The sequence below is a fragment of the Tetrahymena thermophila genome (genome assembly GCF_000189635.1).
Source record: "Tetrahymena thermophila SB210 genomic scaffold scf_8254763, whole genome shotgun sequence".
NCBI lineage: Eukaryota > Ciliophora > Oligohymenophorea > Hymenostomatida > Tetrahymenidae > Tetrahymena > Tetrahymena thermophila.
Window position 1 is genome coordinate 223,869 of NW_002476522.1, and position 21,252 is coordinate 245,120.

Genomic DNA, 21,252 nt, shown 5'->3' on the forward strand with positions numbered 1-21,252 from the left:
TTTAAACATAACCTTCGTTATGATTTTTCGAATTTAATCAGAATTGATATAGAATGATTAATAAGTGTATTATCTTTCAAGCAAACATAATATAATTAAAGAATATATATTATTTATGCAGATATTAAAATAATCTCCTTTCTAAATTAATAGTTTACATAAATTAATGAAAAATAAAAAAAACGCAAGCATAAAAGAAATTATAAAGCAGCAAAATCTTAATGAATTTTTTTCATAATTATTTTGAATTTACTTTTTTTATTTATAAAAATTTGTATAAATGATCATAAATTAATAATTTGATTTAAATATTTGAAGTATTAATATCCAATCAATAACTTTTTTAATTATGTCTTAATATTTTTGATTGCGCAACCACTAAATTGATTGATTTTTAGCTAAGCTTGAATATTTTATATAATAGCTACTTTTCATAGACTATAAATTAAGATTATTAAGATTATCAAAAACTAATTTTAAAATGGCTTATGAAGTAATTTTAAATATAAAATCACAAATAGATTAGTCGGTTTATTTAAGTTTGTATTTCAACTAAATTAAGTTCAAATCAAATCATCCTCTCGATGATTGGACTCTCTTAAAGTCAGTCAATTTCAAAAACTTTTTATCAAAGATCAATCAATCATTCATTGAATTAATTTATATATTTGCGAACCTGGTTATCATCAATTCAAAAATCTTTTAATATCTAAATTTTATCATGAATGTATTGAATAATGTTATCTTGATAAAGAAATCAGGCATGTCTGTATGTATGTATACAAGCAATCAATTAAATTAGATGAAATCAATTAACTAAAGCGAAATTAAATTAACAAAATAGCCAGAAAAAACAAAAAAAAAGAATTTCACTGATATTTAATAAAAAAAGAAAATAATAAATTTTAAAAGCATTCTAACTTAGAAGGAAAACAAGCCAATCAACAAAAGCAAGATAAAGCACGTCAAAGGAAAGAACAAAGCAAGCAAAAAAGCAAATTAAAGAGAGTAAAGAGTGACAGAAAGACTTTAATAGGAAAATCTTGTTCATTTCTGGTTGATTTCAAGACTAAAAATCTTCATCTTAAACAATAAAATAAAATAATTTAAAATTAAATGTCAGCTACACAAAAAAGGAATAGTGATACAGATTTATTTTTTATAATTGAGTCTCTCACAATTTATTTTGAGAAGATCCTCGAAATTATGGATGAACCTCTCAAAAATTATTCAAAAACAGAATGGTTTAAATTCAAAGAACTGCTTACCTCTCCAGATCTTTCGCCCTGTAAGTGTTTTTCTTATGCCAACTCTTTAAAATTAGTTAAGCCTTAGCCTATTGTAAAAGTGGCAACATTCAACTTAGGTGATTTAGGGGATTAGTAATCAACTGTGTCACAACCTTAATCTAATCAATAATCTGTAACATAAACACCAGTCTTAACTTTAAAAAAATAAGAACCTTCGATTACAGTGCCAAGTTTAATTTCTCTTAGCACAGTGAGCCCACCAAATACTTTTTAGAAGTAATACTCCTTTAACACATCTAAAATACTTAATGAAAATAAAGAACAAGAATAAAAGAAAACAAAAAATTCAATAATTAACGTTCAATCACTTTAGTAAACTAGCTAGCCATAAATTTAGCAGTAAAATGGAAATAGTTCTACCCAATAAAATTTATTATCACCTCCTCCTTAAACATATTTAGGAGCTTAGTCACAACCACATTTTAATTATAGCAATTAAATATCTATGAATTCGATAAGTGGTTCACCTAGCAAAATTTAGAGCTCTGCTCAAACTTAAACTAATATTAGCACAACCCAAGCTGGAAAATCTTCACATAACACTAGCAATTAAAGTTCTTTAGGAAATAATAATTATTTAAATGGAGGCTCTTCAAACAATCCTAGTTAAAATGTTAAGCAAATTCAATAGACATTGCAGAATATTAGCTCAATCGGTATATCTTCAGCTAACCAAAATTAAGCAGTAGGATCCAATAGAATTCATAGTATCTCTATCAATTCTGCTAATAACTCAAGCAATCTTAATTTTTCATCTAACCAAACCAACGCTCATAATGCAGCAGCAGCAGGTTCTAACCCAAATAATAATAATTCTTCAAGTAACAACTATGCAGTCGATGAAAGACTGCGTTCACCCTAATTAAATAGCAGTAATCAAAATGGCATTTATTTATCAAAAACCTCTTCTCGAAATTAAGCCACATCAGCTTCTAGATTAAAAAATAAAAATCATATTTCAGTTTCAAACATTTCAAACCTCTAAGTTAGTAGCAAGAAATCACCTTCGTAGCTTGAAAAGCTAGTTTCTTCTACAAAAGTACCATAGGCTCATATGAAAGCTCAAAAATCGCTTTAGATTGATATCAAAGAAAATAGCTTTTAATCAAGAAATAATTTGTAAAGCAATCCAAGCGTTATGTCTTCAACCTCAACTCGTGTTGATTTGAGCAAAATTAATTAAAATTCTATTGGAAATTTGCTTAGTACAAGTAAAAATTTAACTGGCTCACCATAGTATATAACTTCATCAACTAATTATGGAAACTACAATTCTCATCTTTTATCTTCTGTTGGTTCATCTTAAAATGGTTACAGTAGCTCTGCTAGCAAAGGCTTGACCAACAACTTAAGTAGCAAGAGATTTGAAGGATAAAGTATGACTGATCGTATCAGAGACAAACCTTAGATGAATTCAATTAAAACGGAGTCTGTATTAATAGAAAATAGCCCTCCTAATCATAATAATTACACTGATAATAGCTCTAATGGCAATTTTAATAATGCTTCTCCTGAAAACAAATAGAATTAGAATCCTTTAACATTCACTTCCTCAACTAGCAATAGCATACTTAATTTAGGTCTTTAATAGGTACCTTAAAACATAGTTTAAATATAGCAATAAGTTATACAAGAATAGCCTTAAAATGAGTCAATTGGATCACCTTCTAATACACCCTTAACTACTGCTATAGGAATAGAGCATCCTCCAATTCGTAAAAGAGCAAGAAGAGAGACTAGAAAGCTCAGTTTAGAGAAATTCTAAAATAATATTGATGCAGTTTAGAGATAGAGTGAATTAGAAGAAAATGGCATTACTCCTATCCTTCCCTTAGCCCATAATAAAGGATATTAGCAAGTTCTTATGAACCGTCTAGATATTCTCCATTCACCAAATAATCATTAAGAAAAAAAGCGTGATCCTTCACCTGTAAATAATAGAATCGCTTGCGATAAAATACAAGGAATCCACGACTTCTAAAAATTCAAAGCAGAAGAAGATGTAGTAAAAGAAAATCCATACAAGCATTTATTGTAAAAAGTTCAACAAAGAATTAATGTATTTTTGATGGATTCAAAAACATTAGAGTTGATATCAGGAAAGTTCACAGATGTAGAAGAAACTAAAAGACATAGAGAATAAGCAAATAAGCAAGGAGCTGCTGTTAGTTTCTAATCTGCCAATAATAATGTTAATGGAGGAGTGCAGGAAAGACAAGAAATCAAAAGAGATAAGTTAAAAAAATACTCAGTATTTGCTAAAAAAGGATAAGATTAGCAAAACCTCAAAAAGGTAGATGATCAAATTACAAAAGACGAGCTTAAATTAGTCAATCCTCTAATAAAACAAAGAAAAAGGGATGAAAAAAAGAAGTTAATTATTTGAAAGGATCATGTTAATTAATTAGCCTATCAAAAACTTAAAACTATAATATACTGAAACTACTAATCACAACAAAATTTTCCATGACATAGACAACTTATTCGTGCTTCTTCAAAGTAATAAAAGAAAAAGTAGGTCTATAAAAATTTTAAAAGTTTTTAATTAGACTAAAAATAACAACAAAAAAGAAATGTATTTGATTAAATCTATCAAGAATACTAACTAAAAATACTAAAAATTATTATAAAAGAAAAAACTAAACACAACCACCATTTCTATAATAAATATTTATACTAAATTAAACTGAACTAAAAAAATAGTTAGCTAGCTTACATATTTGAATATATCTATCAATTCATTTAATTATTGATTCATTATTTCTAAATTATTGTAATTTTATTGAAATATTTACTATTTATATATTTGTATTTATTATTTTTCCGAATCCACTTATTAATAAAGATAGATAAAAATAAAGATATTAAGTTGTTAGAGAAAAATTTTTAAATATTAACTTTTATTTTGATTAACAACATTAACTAATGTTAAAAGTCAAATTTTTACATTTATCCAATTTTATTGCTAAAAAGGAAATTTATTTAACGAATATTAAGTTTTTTTTAGTCAAAAATATAATTTTATAAAAACTTATTTTAGCAGAAGAAATTTTATATGATAATAAATACAATTATTATATTTATAGAAAATAAAAATCTCAGTCACTAGAATTGTGAACACAAATAAATTTTATTAATTTTTTATTTCGCTACTTATTTTTTCACTAAAATAGTCCTTTTTTTGCTTTTACTTTAGAAACCATTTCTTATTATAAACAATTTTAATACATGTCACATTTTTCAATTGCTCTTGATTATTGCTTAAGATTTGCATTCATGTTCATAAGCATTTTGAATTTACCTTCACTTTCATAAACTCCAGGCTTAGCATTTTATTGACATTCTTCTAAATCCTTTTTGATGAGCTAAAGCTTTTCTTTATTTTTAGGATGTGACTTATCAAAACGTTCAATCATAGATTGAAGAATTTGTTAACCAGATTCATACTTTTACTATTCAGCTTCTTTCATAGCTTAGTCCATGGCTTCAGAGGCCTTTACACGTAAGTAATTTAACTCTACACTATCATTAATTTCTGAGTCCTAGGCTACTTTTTCATTCTAAGTAAATAGTGTCAAAACTAAATTATTATCTTTAACTACCTTTGTTGTATAAGTGGGATCAACTGGAATAGCAGAAACCGTTGCTTTTACTATTTCTGCATTTCTTTCAAAGTCTTCAAGTCTTTCAACATTATTAGCAGGAATAGTAATTTCAAAAATAAAATCTTTTGAAATTCCACTCAATAATTAATTAATTTAGACACGATATTAAGTATCTTATTTAATTACACTCCACATATCTCCATATATTTTAGAAACATTAGCATTCTAAAAGAATTTTTTATATTATGAATGAAGTAATAGTTCTACATCTATAATAATTTCTTGTGCAATAACTGAGAAAAGTCCACCAAGAGCGTCAACAAAAAATTCATCAACTTAATTTATTTTTTCTACATAATAGAAGTTACCATCCTTTAAGCTACAAATCTTGTTCATCAAAGGACCATCATGGTCAGAACCAAATCCGAAAGAGTGAATAGTAAAACATTCTTACGATAGATGCTTTTCTAAACTCTATCTAACCCTTAAATCAGCTCCTCCATCTTACCCATCAGACAAAAGGAATATAGAACTAACAGGATTATAATATTTACGTTCTTTCAATACTCTAAAAGCTAATTCCATACCACTGTTAATGTTAGTTCCACCATGACAGTGAATTTCGTTGATAATTTTAATTAAATTAGGTTTGTTAGAACTATTTGTCTTCATTAAATGGCAGCGTCGAGAGACACATGAATCGAATGCAATTAAGCATAATCTATCGTTTTCTCCTAGAAGCTCTAGCAAGTACTCAAGAGTCTTTTTAACATTTTCAATCTTATTACCAGACATAGATCCAGATCTGTCGATAACACAAACAAGATCAAGGTTGGGTCTATTTTCAAGTCTATCTTATTTAGCTGCTTCTAAATCTGTCTTTGGAGAATCTTCAGTTTTATCAAGAGTTTTGACTGAGACCATAACTGGAATAGATTAACTAGCAGAAGAGTTAAACTAAAAGTGTTTATGTAAAGTCTTAACATCCAAACTTAATCCTTTGTCTAGATTATACTTTTATTTATTTTAACCTACACCCATCTTTTAGAAGTTATATTCAATAGGTTCATCATCATCTAAAATATCTACAACTGGTTTGTAATCTAGGAAATCTTCGTCTAAAATTTAGGATTAAACTTACTTTTTTTCAAAGTTTTGATTTTTTTTTGATCGAGAAGAGCTTGATTTGTTGTTTCCCATTTATTAGTTTAGTGATTGCTAGAAATATTTGTTTGATTTACAATTTTTTAATTTTTAATTTTTATATTTACTATTTATATAAAATTTAGTAAAAGAAAGATATCTTTTTCTAAGAAATAATTTAATTTTTAACAAATTTTTTTGACCATAAAATTTTATAATAATACAAATAATTTGTTTCTATATTTTTTTATAATATTTTTGGCAGAGTTTTTAAATTAAACAAATAAATACTTCTTTTATACAAATTTAATTTATAATTTTGAAAAATTTTTATCATTATATTAAATAAGATATGTAAACACTGTTGAATCCTAATACAAAAACATTCTACAATAATATAAAAATAGAAAAAAAAAATATTGTTAGTTTGTTTGTATTTTATAATTTATAAATTAAATTTATACTTATCAACATTTCTTATAAATTCTTAGATTATAATTATTAAATGAAAAATATTTCTATATTATGAATAAATATATAAAGAAAAGAAGTTTTATATTAAAATTATAGTAAGCACTTTTTATTTATCAGCTGATAAAGACTATTTACTAATATTATATAAAACAGATATAAAGAATTCATAAGTAGAAGTTAAACTTCTTCTATTTGATAAACATCCTAAAGTATAAACCCCTTATCTTTACCATTCATTAAATATAAAATACTATTTAAAATTTAAATTATATTTTTATCTATCTAAAATAAATTTATAAACAATAAAAAATCAAATTATTAAAAAATAAATATAATAAGATTAATATTGATTGAGTAATAGTTTTTAATTATAAATGCGTGAATTATGATATAATTTAAATTTAAGTTATTATTCGAATATTTTTATTATTTAAAATTTATTTTTTTATTTAAAAATTAGAATATTTAAAAGTTTATTTTTTTTAATAGCTTTTAATTTAAAAAATAAATAAATCTAAAGGCAACATGTTAATATTTAAATAAATTTAAAATAAGTAGATTATTATTTAGAAAAATTAATTATAATTATAAAGTAGTATGCTATATAAAATTTAATGTATCATTATAAAATTGTTTTTAATAAGAATACAAATAATTTAAATTTATTAAAATATAAGTTTAGTTTTTAATTCTATCCTTTCACCAGAATGATCCCTTTTTAGCTTTTGCTCTAGAAACCATTTCTTATTATAAACAATTTTAATACATGTCACATTTTTCAACTGCTCTTGATTATTATTTTAGATTTGCATTCATGTTCTTAAGCATTTTGAATTTACCTTCATGCTCAAAGACCCTAGGCTTAGCATTTTATTAACATTCTTCTAAATCCTTTTTAATGAGTTAAAGCTTTTCTTTATTTTTAGGATGTGACTTATCAAAACGTTCAATCATAGATTGAAGAATTTGTTAACCGGATTCATACTTTTATTATTAAGCTTCTTTCATGGCTTAGTCCATAGCTTCAGAGGCTTTAACACGTAAGTAATTTAACTCAACACTATCATTAATTTCAGAGTCCTCAGCAACTTTTTCATTCTCAGTAAATAGTGTCAAAACTAAATTATTATCTTTAACTACCTTTGTTGTATATGTGGGATCAATTGGGATAGCGGAAACTGTTACTTTAACTATTTCTGCATTTCTTTCAAAGTCTTCAAGTTTTTCTACTTTATTAGCAGGGAAAGTAATTTCAAAAATAAAATCTTTTGAGACTCCACTCAATAACTAGTTTATTTATATACGATAAGAAGTATCTTTCTTAATTACACTCCACATATCTCCATATGTTTTAGAGACAGTAGCATTCTAAAAGAATTTCTTATATTATGAATGAAGTGATAATTCTACATCTATAACAATTTCTTATGCAACAACTGAGAAAAGTCCACCAAGAGCATCAACGAAGAATTCATCAACTTAATTAATTTTTTCTACATAGTAGAAGTTACCATCCTTTAAGCTACAAATCTTGTTCATCAAAGGACCGTCATGGTCAGAACCAAATCCGAAAGAGTGAATAGTGAAACATTCTTAAGGAAGATGTCTTTCTAAGCTCTATCTGACTTTTAAATCAGCGCTTCCATCTTACCCATCAGATAAAAGGAATACAGAACTAACAGGATTATGATATTTACGATCTTTCAATACTCTAAAAGCTAATTCCATGCCACTATTAATGTCAGTACCACCATTTGCTTCAATTTTGTTGATAATTTCTTTGAAAGCTGGTTTGTTTGAATTGTTTGTCCTCATTAAATGGCAAAGTTTAGTAGCTTTGGAATTGAATAAAATCAAACACAATCTATCATTATCTCCCAAAAGCTCAAGCAAGTATTCAAGGGTCTTTTTGACGTTTTGAATCTTTTCACCTTCCATAGATCCAGAGTTATCTATAACACAAATAAGATCAAGGTTAGGTCTATTTTCAAGAATATCTTATTTAACAGCTTCTTAATTTCCTTTAGGAGCATCTTCAGTTTTATCAAGAGTTTTAACTGAAACCATAATAGGAATAGATTAATTAGTTGATGAACTGAATTAGAAGTGCTTATGCAAAGTCTTAACATCCAAACTCAATCCTTTATCAAGATTGTATTTCTATTTATTTTTACCATCGCCCACATTTTTGAAGTTTTAATCAATAGGTTCATCAGAACTTAAAATGCTTCCCATTTTATTTTATTAGTTTAGTGCAAGAAATGTTTGTTTGAATTGTAATTTTTTTAATTTTTATTTTTTATTTTCACACAATTTATAAAGATTTTATTTTTGAAGCAATCTTATTCTTAGAGAAAATAGAATTTCTGATAAATTTGTTTGATCATAAAATTTAATAGAGACACAAATAATAAGAATCTAATAAATTTTTATGTAGAACTTTTAAATGAAAAATGTGTCTATAATAAGAATGAAAAAACATTAATTTAAAATTTTTGATAAAATAGATTTATATTAAAGATTATTAAAAGCACTTTTATTAGTGTTAAATACTCTTCTAAAATTATATAAAATAGACAAAAATAATTATAAGTAAATTTGTATTTTTATCTAAAGAATTCACAAGTTGAAGCTAAGCTTGCTCATTTTTGATAAACATTCTAAATTATAAATTTCTAAGCTTTAATTTTCATTTAATTACAAAAAATAAAATACAAATTAAAATTTTATTTTAATCTATCTAAAATAAATTTAATAATAATTAAAAAGATTTGTTATGTTATTATAGCTTAAAAAAAGCTAAACTAAATAAAAAACATAATTATAAAAAATAAATATTATATGATTGTAATTGATTAAATGCTTGAATTTGGATATATTTTAAATTTTAATTATTATTCAAATATTTTTATTTTTTAAATCTTTTTAATATTAAAATTGGTTAATTTAAAAGTTTATATTTTTTAACAAAATATGTTAATCTTTCAATAAATTGAAGTTAAATTAATTATTTTTTAGAAATCCTAATTAAAATAATAAAGTAATTTTGTTTTTAAGTATTATATAAAATGCATTTTAACAATATAAAGTATCAATTTTAATAAGAATAGTTTTTATTTTTTTATATTTCTGTTTGGTTTTTTATTTTATTCTTTCACCAGAATGATCCCTTTTTAGCTTTTGCTTAAGAAACCATTTCTTTTTATGCACAATTTTAATACATGTCACATTATTCAACTGCTCTTGATTGTTATTTTAGATTTGCATTCATGTTCTTAAGCATTTTGAATTTACCTTCGTGCTCATAGACCCTAGGCTTAGCATTTTATTGACATTCTTCCAAATCCTTTTTAATGATTTAAAGCTTTTCTTTATTTTTAGGATGTGACTTATCAAAACGTTCAATCATAGATTGAAGAATTTATTAACCAGATTCATATTTTTGTTATTCAGCTTCTTTCATGGCTTAGTCCATAGCTTCAGAGGCTTTAACACGTAAGTAATTTAACTCAACACTATCATTAATTTCAGAGTCCTCAGCAACTTTTTCGTTCTAAGTAAATAGTGTCAAAACTAAATTATTATCTTTAACTACCTTTGTTGTATATATGGGATCAACTGGAATGGCAGACACAGTTGCTTTTACAATTTCTGCATTTCTTTCAAAGTCTTCAAGTTTTTCTACTTTATTAGCAGGGAAAGTAATTTCAAAAATAAAATCTTTTGAGACTCCACTCAATAACTAGTTTATTTATATACGATAAGAAGTATCTTTCTTAATTACACTCCACATATCTCCATATGTTTTAGAGACAGTAGCATTTTAAAAGAATTTCTTATATTATGAATGAAGAAATAGTTCTACATCTATAACTATTTCTTATGCAACAACTGAGAAAAGTCCACCAAGAGCATCAACGAAGAATTCATCAACTTAATTAATTTTTTCTACATAGTAGAAGTTACCATCCTTTAAGCTACAAATCTTGTTCATCAAAGGACCGTCATGGTCAGAACCAAATCCGAAAGAGTGAATAGTGAAGCATTCTTATGGAAGATGTCTTTCTAAGCTCTATCTGACTCTTAAATCAGCACTTCCATCTTACCCATCAGATAAAAGGAATATTGAACTAACAGGATTTTGATATTTACGCTCTTTCAATACTCTAAAAGCTAATTCCATGCCACTGTTAATGTCAGTACCTCCAGTTGCTTAGATTTTGTTGATAATTTCTTTGAAAGCTGGCTTGTTAGAATTATTTGTCTTCATTAAATGGCAAAGTCTAGTGGAATACGAATTAAACAAAATCAAACAAAGTCTATCGTTATCTCCCAAAAGCTCAAGCAAATATTCAAGAGTCTTTTTGACATTTTGAATCTTTTCACCAGACATAGATCCAGAGTTATCAATGACACAAATAAGATCAAGGTTAGGTCTATTTTCAAGACTTTCTTATTTAACAGCTTCTTGATCTCCCTTAGGAGCATCTTCAGTTTTATCAAGAGTTTTAACTGAAACCATTACAGGAATAGATTAATTAGTTAAAGAGCTGAACTAAAAGTGTTTATGCAAAGTCTTAACATCCAAACTCAATCCTTTTTCAAGATTGTACTTCTATTTATTTTTACCATCGCCTAACTTTTTGAAGTTTTAATCAATAGGTTCATCATCATTATTAATCTTTGTAGGCTCTGAAACTTGGTTTTCTTAATTTAGCTATGGCTAATTGTAATAATGTTGAGAGTTATAATTTTGGTTTGATGTAGAAGAACTAGATTTGTTTCCCATTTTTTTATATTAGTTTGGTTATTGCTAGAAATTTTTGTTTTTTGAATTGTAATTTTTTTAATTTGTAATTTTTTATGTTCAAACAATCTATAAAGATTTTGTATATGAAGATATCTTTTTCTTAGAGACAACAAAATTTCTGATAAATTTGTTTGGCCATTAAATTTAATAGAGACGCAAAAAATAATAGTCAATATTTCTTATAAATTTTTACTTAGAATTTTTAAATGAAAAATGTTTCTATAATGAACTTAAAATTTTTGAAGAAATAGACGTTTTATATCAAAGATTATTGAAATCACTTTTTATAAGTGTTAAAACTTCTAAAATTATATAAAATAGACAAAAATAATTATTATAAGTAAATTTGTATTTTTATGTAAAGAATTCATTAGTTGAAGATAAATTTGTTCATTTTTGATAAACATCCTAAAATATAAACTTATGAGCTTTAATTTTCATTAAAGAGCAGAAAATAAATTACAAGTTAAAATTAAAATTTTATTTTTAATTTATAAAATATAATATAAATTTATTAATTATTAAAAAGATTTTTTGTATTATAAAAACTAAAATAAAAATAATTAAACTAAATAAAAAGCAAAACTATTAAAAATAAATATAATATCATTGATATTAAATGACTAATTATTATTCAAATATTTTTACTTTTAATATTTTTTATATAAAATTTGTATATTTTTTTAATATGTTTTAAATTAAAAAAATAAAATTTAAAAACAGCAAAAATTAATTTTACAATAAATTAAAAATAAATAAATTATTTTTTAGAAGTATTAATTAAAATAATGAAGTAGTTTTGTTTTTAAGTATTATATAAAATGCATTTTAACAATATAAAGTATCAATTTTAATAAGAATAGTTTTTATTTTTTTGTATATCTTTTTTGCTTTTAATTTTATTCTTTCACCAGAATGATCCCTTTTTAGCTTTTGCTTTAGAAACCATTTCTTTTTATGCACAATTTTAATACATGTCACATTATTCAACTGCTCTTGATTATTATTTTAGATTTGCATTCATGTTTTTAAGCATTCTGAATTTACCTTCGTTTTCATATACTCTAGGTTTAGCATTTTATTGACATTCTTCCAAATCCTTTTTGATGATTTAAAGCTTTTCTTTATTTTTAGGATGTGACTTATCAAAACGTTCAATCATAGATTGAAGAATTTATTAACCAGATTCATATTTTTGTTATTCAGCTTCTTTCATGGCTTAGTCCATAGCTTCAGAGGCTTTAACACGTAAGTAATTTAACTCAACACTATCATTAATTTCAGAGTCCTCAGCAACTTTTTCGTTCTAAGTAAATAGTGTCAAAACTAAATTATTATCTTTAACTACCTTTGTTGTATATGTGGGATCAACTGGAATGGCAGACACAGTTGCTTTTACAATTTCTGCATTTCTTTCAAAGTCTTCAAGCTTATCTACTTTATTAGCAGGGATATTAATTTCAAAAATAAAATCTTTTGAGACTCCACTCAATAACTAGTTTATTTATATACGATAAGAAGTATCTTTCTTAATTACACTCCACATATCTCCATATGTTTTAGAGACAGTAGCATTTTAAAAGAATTTCTTATATTATGAATGAAGAAATAGTTCTACATCTATAACTATTTCTTATGCAACAACTGAGAAAAGTCCACCAAGAGCATCAACGAAGAATTCATCAACTTAATTAATTTTTTCTACATAGTAGAAGTTACCATCCTTTAAGCTACAAATCTTGTTCATCAAAGGACCGTCATGGTCAGAACCAAATCCGAAAGAGTGAATAGTGAAACATTCTTAAGGAAGATGTCTTTCTAAGCTCTATCTGACTCTTAAATCAGCACTTCCATCTTACCCATCAGATAATAGGAATACAGAACTAACAGGATTTTGATATTTACGATCTTTCAATACTCTAAAAGCTAATTCCATGCCACTGTTAATGTCAGTACCACCAGTTGAATAGATTTTGTTGATAATTTCTTTGAAAGCTGGTTTGTTTGAATTGTTTGTCTTCATTAAGTGACAAAGACGAGTGGCATATGAGTTGAATAAAATCAAACAAAGTCTATCATTATCTCCCAAAAGCTCAAGCAAATATTCAAGAGTCTTTTTGACATTTTGAATCTTTTCACCAGACATAGATCCAGAGTTATCAATGACACAAATAAGATCAAGGTTAGGTCTATTTTCAAGACTTTCTTATTTAACAGCTTCTTGATCTCCCTTAGGAGCATCTTCAGTTTTATCAAGAGTTTTAACTGAAACCATAACAGGAATAGATTAATTAGTTGAAGAGCTGAACTAGAAGTGTTTATGCAAAGTCTTAACATCCAAACTCAATCCTTTTTCAAGATTGTACTTCTATTTATTTTTACCATCACCTAACTTTATGAAGTTTTAGTCAATAGGTTCATCATCATTGTTAATCTTTGTAGGTTCTGAAACTGGGTAATTTTATTCATTTAGCTATGGCTAAATGTAATTTTATTGATTTAGCTAAGGCTAAATGTAATTTTATTGAAGGTTTTAATTTTTGTTTTAAGGAGAAGAGCTTGAATTATTGTTTCCCATTTTAAATTTTGAAAGTAAGTTTTTGTTTAAATCTTAGAATTATCTTTTTTAATTTTATTTTATTTCTTATAACTTATTTAATTGTACAAAAAAGTCAAATAAATAAGGAAATAATTAAGAGAGAGGGCTTATAATCTGATAAATTTGTTTCACCAAAAGTTAATAGAGACACTATTTGTTAAAGTTTTAATTTTCTTATAAATTCTTTTAATAGAAATTTTAATTAAATTTTTCACCCATAAAAGATATGATATAAATTCTTAAAAATTTACTGTTTAACAGCAAATCAATCTAGAATATAAGAATTATTTAATAAAATTCAAAGCGCATATATATTAATAATTTTTGGTTGATTTGTTTTTATCTATTCAATATTTTATTTAATTGATAAAAAGAAATGAATGACTAAAATATAATAGTTAAATTATTAAAATATAAATATAAATATAAGAATAAATACTCGCTTAAGACTTTTTTTAATATAAACTTTATTGTGACAATTGATTACATTTTTAATTTTTTTTAGTAATAGAAGAACTGACTATATAGAAAAATTAATTAATTAAGAACTGAAAATCTAAAGAATTGATTTTGTATCTATCTATTATTAAGTAAATTCTTATAGACAAACAAATTAAATATCTTTCACTTTCTTAAAAAATAAGCTTTTAAATTTGTTGTTAGTGCCTACACATTAAATAAATAATAGGAACACTTTAAAGAATAAAATTTATTTTTTTAAATTTAACTTAAGTTTTGAAATTCAGAAAATAATATTTTTGTTTGTTTTAAATAAATTAAATGGTAAAAATTAAAATTAATTTATTTGATAAGACAAAACATTCAGATAATTTAACATCTTTTATCGTTATTAATAAGTTTACTATAAGTACAATTTATTGATTAATTTAATTTTAATTTATTTTAAGTTTAAATTCAATTAAAAATTTAAAACAAATATTTATTATTACCAAAAGTTTTTTATTTTAATAAATCAAGTGAAAGAATAAACGAATTAATTTAATTTTAATTAAATTAAATTAAATTACTGAGCATATAATTAAATATATAAATAAAACATTCATTTGTTATTATTATTCATTATGGATCCAAATATTTTATTTCTTTGTTCAAGCATTTACTCTAATTTATTAATTGTTTCTTCTTTGTATTTAATTTCTTCCTTCAATCTTATAATTTGTTGGTCTTTTTTCATTACAACAACTTTAACTCTACTCTCTACGTCTTCAAGAGACTTAGAGTGTTTTTCTTCTATTTTTTCTAATTCTACATTATGTTCAGCACCCATTTGAGTAAGAGTTTTATTTAGCACTAGAATTTAATCATGTAATTTTTGTATCTCTAAAGTCATCTCTCTCCTAATATTTTCTTCATGTATTTTTAAAAGATTTTTTTAAGAGAGCAGTTGTGCTTCAAGATCTTTAACTTCTTTTTTAAGTTCTTTATTCTCCTTTTCAGATTTTTCAAGGCTATTCTATACATCTAAAAGCTTTTTGGTCAGTGTCTATTTAATACAATAATAATTATTTCATTTAAATTGAAATTAAAAAATAATTTTACATCCATATTTTCCTTTATTTGGTTTTTAGAAAGTGAGGTTTATGCATTTTAATCTTCGTAGTAGCTCAGTTCTCTTTTGAGTTCTTTTATTTCACTACGGTGTTCTTGTTGCAATTAAGATATCTTTTGCTCATATTTTGATGCTATCTGTTTTTCTAAATTGACATTTTCTTCTGTTATTTTATTAATTACAACTTCTATTTAAAAATCTCTTTCTTTTTCTAGCTTTTTTCTAATTTCTTATGTCTTTTTAGTTAGCTCATCATTTTATTTTTAAATTTGCTTTTCCATCCACTTTTCTTGCTCAATTTTAATTTATTCTCTCTGTTATTACAAGGATTGCTTGCTGTCATACTTGCACTCGTCCATTTTATTTTGCATTTCGTTTTTAAGTTTTTTTATTTCTTCAATATGATCTTCTTGAATTTCTTTTATTTTTTTCAAAAAGTAGTCATTTTCTTCTCTCCTTTTATTTTCTAACTCTTTAATTTCTGATTCGTAGTTTTTCTTCATTCTTTCCCTATCTTCTTAATAGTTGGTTTCTATTCTTTAGATCTGCTCTTTTGTTTTTTCAGTCTTAAAAGACCTCTCTTTACTTATTAAATCTTCAGTTTCCATCATAACCTTGTCCTTATAAGCTCTAAATTTTTATTCATACTCTTCCTAAACGTTCTATCTCAATTCATTAATTTATTTTTGGTGCTTTTCTTCAAGTTTTTTGATTTCGATTTTATTTCTGTTGATAATTCTTTCGATTTCAGGTTCCAATCCTTTTATAGTGACTTCTTTAATTTCATTTGTTTTTTCATTCATCCATTTTTCTTTCCTTTATTTTTCTGCTGCAAACCACGCTTCCTTTTATAACTTTAAACAAAAAAAACATTTAAAAGAAGCAAAAATTATAAGCTAATATTTTAATTCAATGATTTCTACTTTAAGATCTTTGATATATTTTTCTTTCTATTCTTTCTCAAAGGCAAGTCTGCTTTCTTCCATAATTCTATATTTTTCAGTTAAATCCTCAACTTATGAATTCAATTCTTTCTTATCCAAAATAAGCTAATCTATAAATTACAAATGTCTCTCAATTACGCATTCTAATTCTTCTTTTTAGGTGCTTAGTCTATTTTCATAATGGTTTCTTAATTCATTTTCTATATATAATTTTTACATACAAAAAATAAAATATTTAGATTTAAACTTGTTTGGTCATTTAAACTAAATTTACCTTATTCCACGCATTTCTTTTATTCTTGCTAAAGCAATTCTCTTAACATTTCAACTGTTTTATTAGCCTCATCTAATTCCAATTTTGTTAACTTCAAATCATTCGCTTATTGATTGAACTTACTAAGCTAGCTTTCCCATTCCTCTAATTTTGTTTATTCTCTTTCTCTAAATTAAATATCATCATCAAATCTTTCTTCGTTTATATTTTTATATTTAGCGATTTCTCCTCCATTTTTACTTTTTCCTTTCTTATTAAAATACTATATTGAATTTTCAAAATCGGATTCACTCATATTAGATTCGCTCTCCACATTTTCAAGAAATTTGTGTAAATTTTTAATCTTTTCAGAAGTGTATTATGAAATAGAATTATTATCACCTCCTTTATTACTGGCCCCATAATTCATATACTTGTTGATTTTTCTTTCTAATCTAATTTTATCGTCAGACATTTATATTTATAGTTTGTTTGCTATTTATTTTACTTAAAAATATCACTTGTTTAAAATATTTGATGCAGCTAATGCTAAAATTTGCGAATTAATTAACTTAATTTAATTTTTGAAAAAAGATTTAATAACCAACAATAATGAAAAAGAATTTTTAAAATCTTGTTTAAAGTATGCATTAATATTTAAAAAGAGAATCACATTTTGAGTAAATAAAGGAAATTCTAAGTTTTAATATAAAAAGAATAATGAAAGTTTTATATAAAAGTGCATAAAATTTTTAATATAAAAAATATATTGATAAATTGAGCTGGCAAATTTAATATAGATAAACAAACAATAAATATAAAACTTACAAAAAACATGCATGGACACTCAAATATGATTTTAGCAGTATAAAGATTATTTTATTTAAGCAATTTTAAATGAATATTTAAAATTAAATTGAAGTGTTTTCAAAAGTTTGATAACAACAATGATTTTAGTTTTCTCTCTAAAGAGTTAATTTCTTATTAAATCAAATTGTATTGGTCTAAATTAAATTCATATTTAAGATAAAGCTTCTCTAATTATTTATCCTTAAGGTAATCATAGAAACCTTCATTTGAATAATCCTAAAAGTACTTAAAAAAGTGAGTGTTTAAATATATAACACCAGCAGAAGTTAAGAAGTATGCCATAGGTTCTACAATATCCCAACTCCAAACATGGTAAGTACCAAAACCAACGAAGCAAAATTAACCTAAAATTTTTAAAAAAATACAATTAAAATGTCATTAATTTCAAAAACCAATTTTATAAATAAGAAAATAACCAAACAAACAAACATTTACCTACTAAAGCAAAAAGTCCAAGACTCATTTTTCTCTTTACTTACTTGTGAGCCTATTTTAAAATTAAAAATATTTTTAGATAAAAATATACCAGATTCAATATATTTGTTTATTTAAATGTGTATTATATCTAATTAAGGAAAATTTGAATTTATGGAAGTATTTTTTAAATTAAAAAGTTTTAAAAAATTTATTTTTTAGATGTTTAAACTGAAATTATAGTTTTTATTTATTTAGTGATGATTCTTTTTAAAATTCTAAAATAATTTTAAATTTTTAGCTATTATTGTTAAATAATAAGGAGATATTTACAAATTTATGTAAAAACCGCTGTTTTTTGTTTATTTATGTTTAATTAATATTATTTGGTTGAAATAAATTATGCTTTTGCTATATTTACTATGTTATCGATAAAGGCTTTTTGCTAAGACATTTGAGAGAGAACTTTTTGAAGTTCTTGGTAACGCAGCATCAAGGATGCTTCATATTCTGTGTGTTAATTTTTGTTTGTTGGAAGAGCTTCTATCATGCTTTTAACCAAATCACTTTTGTTGATGAGAAGTCTTTTGTCTGGTTGTTAGGATTCATCTGAAAATATTTCTTATCCTGTTTTCATACGGACAATTGTATCTACTCTGTTTAGATAATTGATTATGGTTTGCTTTTAAATGTAGCTAAGATTTATATCCTTGCAATATTTATCAATCTTTTAATATTCGTTCTTTATTTCGACGTCTTAGTTATGGACCAAAAATAGGTGCTTATTTGTTAAGTCGCAAATGTAAAAATTAGATCCTTCTAAATCATCGAGCATAACCGTTTCTGATAATTCCTTTTTATCTAGAGTGTATGCACGCAAGTCTCCTTTGATTTTATATTGTTCTCTAATGCCTTCTAAAAGATCTCCAATATTTCCTTCAGAGTCTGTTTGCAAAACAGTGACTTATTCTTATTGTTAGTTTGCAAAAAGTACTTCAATTTCAAACAAATCTTCGTTTTTGCGTGACATAATGATTTTGAAAGGATTTTTAAAATTCAAATCCTTTTAAATAGCAGCAAGAGAAGAAAATGCTTAGTGTACTGGATAATAGAAAAGCTTTTAATTTTAGAAACTTTTCTGAGTATGCTTGAGTATATTACGCAAAATCATTTTAATCTTTCTATAAATTTTTCAAATTATTTATTGTTAATTTAAGAATAATCAATGAATAGGTAGAGTATTTTATTTAAGTTTATTATTTATATCCTCTCTGTTTAAAAAAAAGAAAATCTTGTTTATATTAATTAAAAAACTAACTAGCTAGTAAATACCTTTGCTCAATCAATTTATAATAATTGCCTAAAATAGAATTATAAGAACAACTGCTAATAATTTTTAAAAAGTAAATTTATTATTTAAATTTTGTATTGACTTTAAATTATTTTAAATAAAATTCAAACAATAGAAAATTTAATTTTTAAATATTTTCAGATAGTTTTATGTTTTTAAAAATATGAAATGAACCATTTTTCTAAATAAAATAAAATAGAGTAGATTTTATTAAAGTCAAACAATATATTAATCATATAAAAATAAATCAATTAATTAATTAATCTTTTTTATTTAGAACATTATTTAGTTATTTTAAAATAATAACAAAATTAATAAATAAAAGTTCATTCATATTTATAAAAATTTTTATTTTTGGCCTAATAAAAAAAAATAAAAACAAATATAATTGATAATTAAAATATTTTAAAATTTTGTTTTTTAAATTTTACATTTCCTAACGAATATTAATTAATTGATTTACTAAGAAATTAAATTAGCAAGTAATTTTAAACATACCATTTAAAATTCTTTTTAGTTCGAAATAAATTATTTATTTATGTATGTATGTATTTATTTATTTAATATTTTATAACAATTTTTACTTTTCATCTTTTGAAAAAAGCAACAGGATGGAAAGATTGAATATCAAGAAAAATCAATTAAATTACTAAATTAGATCAATATTTCTAACACCTTCAAATAGCAAAGAAAGAACAATCATACATATAAACAAACAAACAAACATATATCCCCTGTATACTTTTTTAAATTAAAAAATTAAATTTTTGAAAGCATTATAAATTAAAAAAAGAAATTTTTTCATTTAAATAAGCAAATCGAATAATTAGTAGATAGGATATTATTTGAGCAAGAAGTTAAAAAAATCGCAAATATTCATTAAATAGAGAGTTAGATTAATTAATACATGGGAGCAGGAGATTCTAAGGTAGACTTTGGTTAGCTGTAAATTGAGCACTATAGAAAACCAGGCTTGAATGATCAAGAAATCTATTAATTATATTAAATTTTTTAAGGACTAGGACCTAACAAGGAAGGAATGGTTAAGGCTTCTAAAGTAAAGCAATAGTATTAAGAGTCTATGAATAAGAAAGATTTTGACTTGCAAATTGGAAATTTAGAACACCTGAATTGGGATACATTCTTCCATATTATGAGTAATGATATTATTGAAAAAAAATAAAGATTTGGAGATGTCTAATTTGATACTTCTGCTAATGATGTTGGATGTGTATTTTGTCCTTATACTGTAGATAAGAGATAATAATGAAAACCTTTAATAATAATTTATTGCATAAATGGCTTCAGTAGCTCAAACTATTTGTTGAGAGGAGTAAAATCTGTAGCTCAAATAAGTTTTGAAGGAATTGTTTAAAATTTGAATCAAAAATAGCTAGCACTGAGCAATACAAAAAAATAATAATTAAATATGAAAAAAATTTCGAATTGAAATGTATTAAGAAAATAATATCCTATAAAATATTTGGTTAACCAATTAATTAGTTAATTTATAATTAATTATTCATTTATTATCATTTGAGTATAGTATTATATTTATAATTGAGTAAAATAAATTTCTCTTCAAATTAATTAACTGATTCTCTATAAAAATTATCTTATATATTCTATTACATTCACACACACAAACAATTAAGCATGCTGGCTTCTCTTTCAAAAATATTTTCTTTAATTTAAATTCATAAAAAGCTATGTTGATATTTTTATAATATTTATTCAAATACTTTTTCTTTTTATTTATTATTTATTATTAATTGTAAATAAATATCTTGTTAAATAAAATTCTTAATTAATTTAAATAATGTTAAGTATGTCAAATATCATACTAACAATTTAGTTACAATACATATTCATATCTATCTATCTAACTTATTTATTTATTTTTAAATTA

At 24.0% G+C, this 21,252-nt stretch overlaps 8 protein-coding genes across 8 annotated transcripts; 2 read left to right on the forward strand and 6 right to left on the reverse strand. All coding sequences in view use genetic code 6, as the record gives it.

The window, feature by feature from the left end:
* Positions 1-1,116: 1,116 nt before the first annotated feature.
* TTHERM_00561230 (hypothetical protein) lies at positions 1,117-3,696 on the forward strand (the record flags this gene model as incomplete). The annotated part of the gene is made up of 1 exon (XM_001010177.3): positions 1,117-3,696. One exon carries the CDS (start codon positions 1,117-1,119, stop codon positions 3,694-3,696), a length of 2,580 nt encoding a protein of 859 aa, XP_001010177.2.
* A 775-nt stretch (positions 3,697-4,471) lies between these two features.
* TTHERM_00561240 (von willebrand factor type A (vWA) domain was originally protein) lies at positions 4,472-6,115 on the reverse strand (the record flags this gene model as incomplete). The annotated part of the gene is made up of 1 exon (XM_001010178.1): positions 4,472-6,115. One exon carries the CDS (start codon positions 6,113-6,115, stop codon positions 4,472-4,474), a length of 1,644 nt encoding a protein of 547 aa, XP_001010178.1.
* A 1,116-nt stretch (positions 6,116-7,231) lies between these two features.
* Positions 7,232-8,767, reverse strand: TTHERM_00561250 (von willebrand factor type A (VWA) domain was originally protein; the record flags this gene model as incomplete). The annotated part of the gene is made up of 1 exon (XM_001010179.1): positions 7,232-8,767. One exon carries the CDS (start codon positions 8,765-8,767, stop codon positions 7,232-7,234), a length of 1,536 nt encoding a protein of 511 aa, XP_001010179.1.
* Positions 8,768-9,686: 919 nt separating this feature from the next.
* TTHERM_00561260 (von willebrand factor type A (VWA) domain was originally protein) lies at positions 9,687-11,321 on the reverse strand (the record flags this gene model as incomplete). The annotated part of the gene is made up of 1 exon (XM_001010180.3): positions 9,687-11,321. The coding sequence occupies one exon, from the start codon at positions 11,319-11,321 to the stop codon at positions 9,687-9,689; it is 1,635 nt and encodes a 544-aa protein (XP_001010180.1).
* A 928-nt stretch (positions 11,322-12,249) lies between these two features.
* On the reverse strand, positions 12,250-13,920 carry TTHERM_00561270 (von willebrand factor type A (vWA) domain was originally protein; the record flags this gene model as incomplete). Its single annotated transcript, XM_001010181.2, has 1 exon — positions 12,250-13,920. The coding sequence occupies one exon, from the start codon at positions 13,918-13,920 to the stop codon at positions 12,250-12,252; it is 1,671 nt and encodes a 556-aa protein (XP_001010181.2).
* Positions 13,921-15,001: 1,081 nt separating this feature from the next.
* On the reverse strand, positions 15,002-17,183 carry TTHERM_00561280 (hypothetical protein; the record flags this gene model as incomplete). Its single annotated transcript, XM_001010182.2, has 4 exons — positions 15,002-15,445; positions 15,502-16,365; positions 16,435-16,655; positions 16,730-17,183. The coding sequence occupies 4 exons, from the start codon at positions 17,181-17,183 to the stop codon at positions 15,002-15,004; spliced, it is 1,983 nt and encodes a 660-aa protein (XP_001010182.2).
* Positions 17,184-17,635: 452 nt separating this feature from the next.
* TTHERM_00561290 (transmembrane protein, putative) lies at positions 17,636-19,163 on the reverse strand (the record flags this gene model as incomplete). The annotated part of the gene is made up of 3 exons (XM_001010183.3): positions 17,636-17,922; positions 18,014-18,065; positions 18,414-19,163. 3 exons carry the CDS (start codon positions 19,161-19,163, stop codon positions 17,636-17,638), a joined length of 1,089 nt encoding a protein of 362 aa, XP_001010183.1.
* An 895-nt stretch (positions 19,164-20,058) lies between these two features.
* Positions 20,059-20,613, forward strand: TTHERM_00561300 (hypothetical protein; the record flags this gene model as incomplete). Its single annotated transcript, XM_001010184.3, has 1 exon — positions 20,059-20,613. Exon 1 carries the CDS (start codon positions 20,251-20,253, stop codon positions 20,611-20,613), a length of 363 nt encoding a protein of 120 aa, XP_001010184.1. The 5' UTR covers positions 20,059-20,250.
* Between the last annotated feature and the right edge of the window lie 639 nt (positions 20,614-21,252).